The 9,526-nt window shown below is 44.4% G+C and overlaps 1 protein-coding gene across 4 annotated transcripts; it reads right to left on the minus strand.

Moving 5' to 3' along the window:
- Positions 1-6,581: 6,581 nt before the first annotated feature.
- ANAPC13 (anaphase promoting complex subunit 13) lies at positions 6,582-9,490 on the minus strand. Of its 4 annotated transcripts, none has more exons than XM_062582667.1 (3): positions 9,410-9,490; positions 8,605-8,730; positions 6,582-7,041 (listed from the first exon to the last, which is right to left on the minus strand). In XM_062582667.1, exons 2-3 carry the CDS (start codon positions 8,701-8,703, stop codon positions 6,916-6,918), a joined length of 225 nt encoding a protein of 74 aa, XP_062438651.1. In that variant the 5' UTR covers positions 8,704-8,730; positions 9,410-9,490; the 3' UTR covers positions 6,582-6,915. The 4 variants fall into 4 exon arrangements, with proteins under 4 accessions (XP_062438651.1, XP_062438654.1, XP_062438652.1 ...); XM_062582670.1 differs by lacking the exon at positions 9,410-9,490 and adding an exon at positions 9,029-9,353; XM_062582668.1 differs by lacking the exon at positions 9,410-9,490 and adding an exon at positions 9,017-9,353.
- Between the last annotated feature and the right edge of the window lie 36 nt (positions 9,491-9,526).

A 9,526-nucleotide genomic window follows, 5' to 3' on the forward strand; every position in this document is an offset into this window, starting at 1 on the left:
AGAGCTGGAGAGCTCCTGATTTTTTTGGAACTGCTGCTTTACATGGTGGTCTCTGCCATGTGAAAGCCTTTGTTCATCGCTTTTTCTGCCGGCCACCAGCTGAGCCTTCAGAGTCCAATACAGCCTCCAGCAGGGCAATGGCAGTGAATCAAATGAGTGCGTCTCCTGACAGACACTGCTTATGAAGGCCCTTCCAAGTTCGGTAGCCTCTCCCTGCCTCACAGTCCTCCTCCTCCCCCCACAGCCCTTGTTTTATTGAAGAACCTTGTGGGAGAGAGTGCGACTCTCACACGTACACCCTGGGCAGCAAACATTGTTCAGGCTGGGTTGCTAGAGAGCTCTCCCAGCCCTTTGATGCTTAAAAGGCAGTGCAGTAGGTAGAAGAGGTTTAGAAAACCTAGAAGTGTAAGTTAAAGTGTACTCTAGCAGATCTTCAGTACCCTGTGTGCTTTAATTTTTAAATGATCAGTCTGCCACAATTTTACGAGGAACTTCTCTCCTCTTCCCGTGGAAATCAGGAGCGAAATCAGGAGCGCAGGAGTGATATAAATGCTATGTACTCAGCACACAAAATAATCTGTTCAGTTGCCATAGTTCTCCTAATTACTTTGTAAAAGCCCCAGGAACTCCTGAATAAATGTGACTAGGCAAAGAGGATGCTGCAGTTAAGTCCAACTGGATATTTTAAATTGCTATCATAAATTCAGAAGTAAATTTTAATATTTGAAATCCATGGAGTGCTTCCTCTGTAAGCCTGCTGTAAAATATGAAAAGTGAGACAGGAGCAGTGGAAACTGAGCTCTGAGCCAGGCCCTATAAGGATTTGTTGAAATCAGTAGCCTCTGAGTCAGTGTGTTCTGCCTCTGTAACAGTTTGAGCAGGGCTCCCAGGGACAGTGTGACTCTGGGCCCTGTTTGCAGGAGGAACGGTGAAGAGGTGCCTGTCTCCTGATCTGCCTACTCTCCCCACAGCCTCAGAGTGCCAAGATACTCAGAGGAAAGCAGTAAGATTTCTCCTATTAGATTGCTCATTTGCAGGTCTTGAAGGGACTAGCAGAAAGAAGGTGATCGTTTTTTGCTGACATGCGTAAGCATACATAGAGATACTCAGTGATGGTCCTCTAGGTACTACTGTAATATAAAAAAACCCAATTATACTTATTTTTGATTAATAACTAGATACCGTTTTAGTTATTGTATAGCGTTATTGTAGAATATTGTTAATCATCTTTACTGCCACTGAAGCTGTAAAAATGCAGGCAGAAATGTCGGGCAAGAATTACTTCTGTGTGGTACAAGATTGCACTCATTGCTTAATTTGCTCCTATAGCTCCTGCACTGTGCTGAGACATGCCCAGGGGAACAAAGCAGCCCAAACCTTCTGGTAAAGAAGAGCTTTTAAGGAGCTAATTGGCATTTGCTCATACCTAACACAGGAAATGTTTAAAATAGCCCTGTGATATCTGCATCAAGTCTTTTAAATTTGTTCTATTTTGATTAACAAAATCAGATCAGTGCTAATTGTGGGGGAACCTGCCAGCTTCTCTTCTGGCAGGCTGGTGCATGTCCCAGACTCCTCCACCATGTGTTAGGAAAGCTGGCACACGAGGACAGCCAGTTACACTGGCTTTGCTCGTCATTCTGACAAGAACAGTGAATCCTACTCAACTGGCTGGAAGCGTCTTTCAAACTTCAACATGAGTTCTCTGGTGAGGCAAGATACTTAAGGTGATTAACTCTGCAAGCAAGCAAGTAGGTGAGATGAAAACTCACACCCCCACACTTTACTCACCTTCGTCCAGCAGACTGCTTCTCTCCAGGGAAGGCGAATAAACGCTAGCAATTAAATCAGTGTCCCCTTAACTTACTTCCAGCCCTGCCTTGGCCATTAGCTTGCTGGACAGCCTCAGGCAATTTATTTTTCTCCCTCCGCTTATTTTTCTTATATATAAAAATAGGATGGCAAACACTAATTTCTTGTGCAGGATGCCCTGATATCTCAGCCTCCCGCAGCAGGTGGCATGCAGGTCTGGTAACTGAAATTTCTATGTGGGAGCTGGCCATCTTCATCTCATGCTTCAGATCAGCCTCAGATGCCCTACTGCAGCAGGAGGGAAATCTTCAGAATAGCTTAGTTTTTGGACACAATGCAAAGATAGGAGTGTTCTAGTCACGATGGCTCCAGGCAGACCCTGTTGTACTTGGTACAGTCAGTGCTACCTGAGGCCTGCATTCCTTTGGTCTGTCTCTCTCCTCATTCTTGGAAATAGTATTCAGAGACTTTTTCTTCCTTTCTCTTGGATGTCTATCCTATGGACAAACAAGGTCTACCATAGTGATGGTTTTGGGATGTGATCTTGAGGCCTTCTGGCATGAATAGGTATCATCTGGACTTTTTAATCCCATCTGTATATCCAGTTGCAAGATGAGTTCCAAAAGATTTTTACTGCAGTAGGTCAGATGTGTAGTTACCCTAGCACTAATCTTTGGAAGACTGTATTGCTGCTGCCCACTGCAGAGGCAGTTTACCCAGTCTGCGCCCAGTGCCCACCTCAAACGAATGTGTTGCTTCTTCTGTATCTGTCCTCAGTTTCACTGACTTTGAAAACACCATCACCTTGCTTGGGGGTTTACAGTTTGTTTCAAAAGACTGGTTTTATGCATCAGTAATGAAGTCTTCAGCTTTAAGCACATTTCACCACCACACAGCAAAACTCAGTAGCGTTATCAAAGATTTATTCCCTTCTTCTTCCACCTCTTACATGGTCTTCATTATCTGACTGGGTTTCCTTGGTGCTTTTTCACACAATTTTCTTTTACCATTTACTACTTCCGCAGTTCCTACTGCATATCCATCAAACTAAGCAAAAATGAAACCTCACGATTTCTCCAGGAGACCTAATGAAATGCTGGTCAGTTTTTAAGAATACTTTTTTTTTTTTTAATCCTGTGTATTTTCCCTACAAAGTAGAGATCTGTAACATGACTAACCAAGCAACCTTCTCCCTTGTGTATGCTAACAGAAGACAGTACATTGGTTTATTATTATACCGAATTATTCTTGATGGGGCTATGAGGATATCAAATGAAGTTTTGTGTATATATGCTAATTTATCCTTTGCAAAATTCACTATGAAGTCCTTCATGTCTGTCGTAAAGACACTACTGAAAAGAAATTGTTCTTCTCTGAATATTTCAAACCATGTTTTCAGTGTCAATGTATAGTACTTACGTAAGAGAAATGTTTGCAAACTGAAGAAAAGATATTAAAAATAACTTCTAGTTTTACAACTGGAACTCTTAGAATTGATTGCATTCCTGTAACCAGTATAGTTTGCTTTGGCAAAATAAATAATAATACTGAAAAACCCTGCACAGTAACATTATTATGAGTGCAGAGGATAGATATGCTTATGTTTCTGCAAAGCACAGGAAACATGTTTTATCTGACAAAAAAAAAATCAAAACAAATGGTTGCTTTCCTACCTGTTTTCACCCCACATGAAAGGTAGATGAGCATGACACACAGCCTCAGCATATGGACTTCCACATGGAACTTCTAAAGGCAAAAGGTTTTAGGGATCCCACAGTTTCTTTGGTGTGTAGTAGCTGTCTCTGACAACAATTTGCTCTTTTTTTCCACCAGTAGCAGTAGGTGTGGTGAAAGGAGGAAGTTACCAGTCAAGAAATGGAGGCCAGTCTTTAGTTATACAACCAAAGCTGCTTCTTAAGAAAGGTGAGGCACCTTCTATTCTAACAGGATTCCTTATTTTAAGTATAGTTTGCCCTGGGGAATGACTAGTCAAAGACACAAACGGTTTGGTAACATACTGTAAGCAGCAGTTTGACTAGATGTGTTGAAATTAAGGAAATTAATGCATTTTTGTCTTTGTCTTTTGTCTTTTTTTTTGTCTTTGTCTTGTCTACTGCAAGTCTGATATGCATCTGGGCAGGGCCAGCATTTGGTTTCACAGGGCCCTAAGTTTGTAGCAATCATGATGATCCCCATACTCCCATGTCCTCTTGGCTCTCCTGCCCTCTGGCTGTGTCATGAGGGCTGCGGCCCAACATCCCTTCCAATCTACAAGTTCCTGTAATCTCAGGCAGAAGGCGGATGCACAGCACCATGTCATGACAAAGTGAAAGTATGAGTGTCAATTCAATCTGCGTCTCTGTTGGACTGCCAAGCAACTGCCATCTTGGATGACATTCATACATCTGGCATCCCAGCCACATTTTCTTGCAGCTCTGCTGGAACCTCATGTATCCAATCCAAGTAAGAAATGCTGTTTTCCCTGCTGAATGGGAGAAATAAGATGCTGGATGCAAAGGCAACTGTCAAAGGATAAAAGGACATCTAACTGGAGCTGAAAGATCTAATAGCAAAATTAGTAAAAGAATGGTGTGGAGTTTGTAAAGGGGTGAAAGAGAGGAGGGAAAGAGAATTGAGATAGCTGCTGGATGGAAGCTGCTCGACGTGTTTTCTAACTGGTTACGTGGCTTTGCATGTTTTCATTGCAAATTCTAACCTATGCCAGGGAAGAGGAATATGAGGAGGATCAGAAACATCTCATTGAGCACAGGCTTCCTTTTCCCCAGATGATGGTTGACTGCAGAGTTGAACTGTTACAGTTTGCACTCGCATAGTTCTGTTTCTTTGGTCTACATTGTGTACATACTAAACTTCCTAATTTTGCTGATTCTTGGGTTAATCCCTATCTCTGCCTGCTAGCTGACTGCAGCTCCTTCTTGTTCAGGCAAGCATGTGCTGTTTGTCTGATGCTGACATTGCCTACACCACAGACAGATGGGCACGCCCAGCAATGGCCTTGCTTTTTCCAGAAAGCACCTTAAACTCTCCATCCTCATGCAGCTCAGGAATCACAGTCTTGCAGGACATCGGCTGAGCTATGATTCCATTTGGTACTCACACAGGCTAAAGTTGTTTTATGATATATTCAAGAGGATAAACACTGAGAAGGGACACCAGAAGAACTTCTGCAGCGTCTGGAAGCTGTAAGCTCAAGGAAAATAATTTTTCTGATGCACTGGCAAAGCAAAACCATTTGAAATAGTTTTTCTTCCAGATCCTTTCTCATCTTCTCTACTGGTAATCCTAGACTGTCAAAATACTTTCTCTTTAGCAAGTTCTGCCAATGGTGTGAAGGAATCGATCCAACAACAGTGAAACATGCAAGATGAACAGAAGAATTTTACCTATTGCAGAAGACATTTGAGAATCAGAGATAAAATGGGACAAAGAAATCAAGAGGCCCTTGCCTTTCTTCTTAGCATGAAAAGAGGTAACATCTTAATGCCTGAAGCTAACCCCACTTGCTTCTTTCCCCCCTCACTCCCAGTAGAGCCTGTGCAAAGGCTGCACATCTTTTTTAGACTGTAAGATGCAAGGCAAATCCCTGCCTGTGGTATATGAGGCAGCTGTAATTCTCCCTGTGGAGAATGGGACTAGATCTGTGAGAGGCAACTGAGGTAAGGCGAGGAAAAGGTGCATCTGGAACAGGAGATAAAAGGGCAGGAATGAGGAGTAGAAAGGGCTGTAACCATCCAACCAAAGAGAGAAAGAGAAATCAGAATCCCCACATCTCCACACTGTGGTGCTATTAACAAATAGGCATGAAATCCATGGGCAGCATGTTGCCAGAGAGCCTGTGTCACATGGATAACAGCAGCTTAATAATGAAGCCGCATTCACAGGGTTGTCCCTCAAGTCCTGCTCATCCCATGCACTGAGTGAAGCCTGGATCTTGTGAGAGATCCGCCACGCCATCCTAGAGCAGAACCCTGCATCACAGGGCTTGTGAAGCTGCACTGTGTGATTCTGGCCTTCCCTATAGCTATAGCTAAATGGGTCTGTAACATTCTTCCAACACTTTGCTGTGCGCAGCTCTTAGAAACAACAGCCCTCTGTCTATATCACCTGTGTTCCTCTTGTGGCTATTACTCATGCAAATTAATACAATATGCATCTTGGGCCAAAGTCAACCCCGATGTAAGAAGCTGCAAATCTCAACAACTTCCTTGGATACTTCCGCTTCTTGTCTCATTCCCTGCATTTAAATAACACAGTTGGTCCTCTCCTGAAGGTGCTGTCTCCAGGACAAGGTGATAGTTTCATGGTTTCCCGTGTGAGACCGCTCATCCAAGTGTCCCTGAACTAAGACACTTGTTCTTAGTTCAAAAAAATGACTTTAAATAACTACCATTTTAGCATAAATTAGACACACACAATATGTGGATTGGCAAACACGCTGAGGATTTCATCACTGGAAATGCTGTCCACCACCATTGTCAAATCTTGAGGTGAGTTCAAACAGAGCTCACCTGTGTTTACATATAACTTCCATCCCTTTCATCCTATTGACCAGTCCTTCACTCCTGCCCTATACAATGTCCCTTGGTCAACACTAGTTAAAGATGATAACAACTGGTTTATGGTTATTTGGTTTTTGTACAGTGAACTCTAAAACTAGCCCCAAAATACATAGGAATACTTCTTGGGACATAGGCCTTCACAGCCACAAATATTCCCAATGTGAGCTTTGTGATGAATGAACAACTTCAGACAGTAAAAATTACTTCTTTGATCACATGTAGAAAACAATTAAGATAATTGGCACCAACATAAAAGCATGTTAACAGAAGATATGAAATAATTTTGTATAAGTAAAGAGAAACATTCTGATACCAGTCTGAGGTTTCAGATAGCCACAGTTATTTCACACTGATTATAGGTGAACTTTGTGTTCCATCACTCTGAGTTGAACAGTCAATTGAATACAAGGCTTTTTCAGAAGCTTTGTTTCCTCCTTAGAGAAACTTATGACAGTAATGGTTAGCTAAAAAACAACTTTTGTATTGCCTTCATGCACTCACTGCATGAAATCTCACTGATTGGCTAGTTTCCTGTGGGGGGAACATTTTCATGCAGATACTGGAGAGCCAGATCTGTCCACTTCATTTCTTGCTCCTTCACAGACTCGGTTGTGCCACCATTGTCTTGTTCTGGTTCAGGAAGCTCATTCTGAATAAACAAAAAAAAAAAAAAAAAAAAAAAGGTACAATGCATTTCACACATCGGAAGCTTCCTAAAAGAACAGGTTACTAACACTTCATACTGATAAATATATAAATCCACACGCGAGACTGGAGGGTGAATCTGAACAATACACATCATACATACTGATCCAATTAAAAATATTACTAAGCCCTGTTCTGAAGATTACTCTTTTCATATGCATATGGTGCTTAATTTGAAAAGTAAATTGGTTAGCAGGGCCTGGGGCCCTGCTGGCACTCGAACTATGCACTTGTAGTGAAGAACAAGAACATATAGTAAACGCAAAATAAGTAAAAAATAGCAGTGAAAATAGTCCATTGTTTGCAGTGTATTTCTTTCGCTGTTCTTTTGCTATTCAGTCTCAAGAATACAGATACTGCATTTATTGCAGCTTTTATTAAGACAACTAGTGCTGTAACATATTATTGTCCTATTGCAGGTGAGAAATCCTTCCTGTGTGCTGAAGGCAGGTGTGTCCATGCTGTATCAACAGGGGAAGTTAGGAACCCTACCAGGCTCAACACAAAACTGCTCAAGAGACAGTAAGGAGGAGGTATGGTTTAATGGAGGTTTAATTTTCTTTCTTTATATTATTTGTTCTTTGTGTGGCTGTACTGGTGCAGTTACATAGAGAGCGTATGATATAATTTGCAAGATACCATTTCAGCAAGAATTTTGAGCTCTAGATTTCTGGAAATCTCCGTATGAGCTAAATAACATTTCCGAATTTTGAAAACGCCATACAATTCAAGCCTTTTTGAGTTCATGGGATCTCTGCAGAGAGCACTAGATCAGATGCTTAGGACAGCTCAGATATGACTTTACAACTATTTTGTTGCTCTTTTGCAACTCTACTGAGTAAATCTCTTGTGGATTTTTGCTGGTTTCTCTATGTGATCAGAGCCAATCCCATTCCTGGGAAACTCTATATCTACTGCCAGGCCCTTCTTTCTGTCACTGACTGATGAGGCTTCCATCTACATGTGACTGTAAGTAGCTCACAGGATAGCTGTAAGGAACGAAAGCCTTCAAGTCAAGGAAATTTGGGTCCTTGTGTCTGAGAATTGGAGATTTTGCACGATCATTTCCTCAAGGCCAGATCACGTCAGGGAAACCTTTGTGCTTTACATTTGGAGTTTGAAGGTGTGCGGTAGTCCTTGCCCTCCCTGAAAGAGACAGTGCTGTGTACCTCTCTCCGGTGAGGAGTTGTTACCAGCTGGGCAACTTCGAAAATGGATAACGTGAAGGGGACCCTGATGCCAAAGCCACAGTTATGTGATAGGAAAGGGAGTCCAGGTCCAGAGGGATCTGGCATTTGGCCAGGGGAAGAGGGAGAGAAACATCCATGCCCTCACTGGCACACAGGAATGACTAACACACGGGAGAGAAAAGAGTTAGCCATATCCATCCCGGGAACCTCTGGAACAAATGAGCTGTACCACAAGCAATGCTATCCACCACTTCTCTGGAGGGGTTGTGAGAAACACACCAATCTTAGCTCACGTTGATAAGCAGCAATTCACCTACCAACGGGATGGCCACATCCTCGTACGGCAGTTTATCCTCCCTCCATGCATCATCGATCAAGTCCAGGATTCTGCCGTCCCTTTGCACTTCGCTGTCCATCTTCGTGGTGGGCAAGCACAGCTATACCTGCGACACAAAGCAGACGCTGTTCTAGCGCCCACGCTCCCAAGCAGCTGGCGTCTGGACTGCGCGCTTGCTCCGGTTACGATCCAGTTATTACTAAGCTTAAACTCATATGGAAACCCTTGATTTTCCTAAAGCCAAAAGGGCTTATAACCACGGCAGAACGACTTGATCTGAAAATAGCAGGTTCAAAATGAATTGCAGGCCGATAAGTGTCAGAGGTCATCTCTAAAACTAGCCTGTTATTACTAATAATAACGGCTCTCATGCAGTGGGTGCACTTACCGACCTGCAGAAATACCTTTCGGGTGCGCTCGGGAGTGCCAGTTGCCCCGGGCCCTCTAACTCAGCACAGACCCATTGCTTTGTTGTTGCTGCCCGTTTGCTTTCGGCCGCAGCTCTGCGGCCCGAACGCAGCCGCGGTCCTTTGCCGAACGCTGCCAACGCCCCGCGTCCGGGAGCCGAGCGGACCGGGAGAATGCGGAGAGCCGCCCGCCGCCCTCCTAATTCCGGCGGCCGCTCGTGATGGCGCTGCCAGTGCTCTGCCCGCTGCCACTGCCAGCTCGGCAGCGCGCCGCGGCCGCCGCTCCGAACCGGGACTCGCGGCGCCGCCGGAGCCAGCCGCCGCCCCCGGCCCCGCCCCCGCCGCGCGCCCCCGGCCGCGGCCCGCCGCGCGCCCTACCGCGCCCATCGCCGGGAAGCGGCCTCCGCGCGGCCAGTGCGCAGGCGCAGCGGCGCCGCGCACGCGCACTGCTCGGCCGCCGCGTCGTTCCGCGGCGCCGGCGGGCGGGACGAGGGA

This window comes from Rhea pennata, chromosome 9 (genome assembly GCF_028389875.1).
Source record: "Rhea pennata isolate bPtePen1 chromosome 9, bPtePen1.pri, whole genome shotgun sequence".
In the NCBI taxonomy this organism is placed as follows: Eukaryota; Metazoa; Chordata; class Aves; order Rheiformes; family Rheidae; genus Rhea; species Rhea pennata.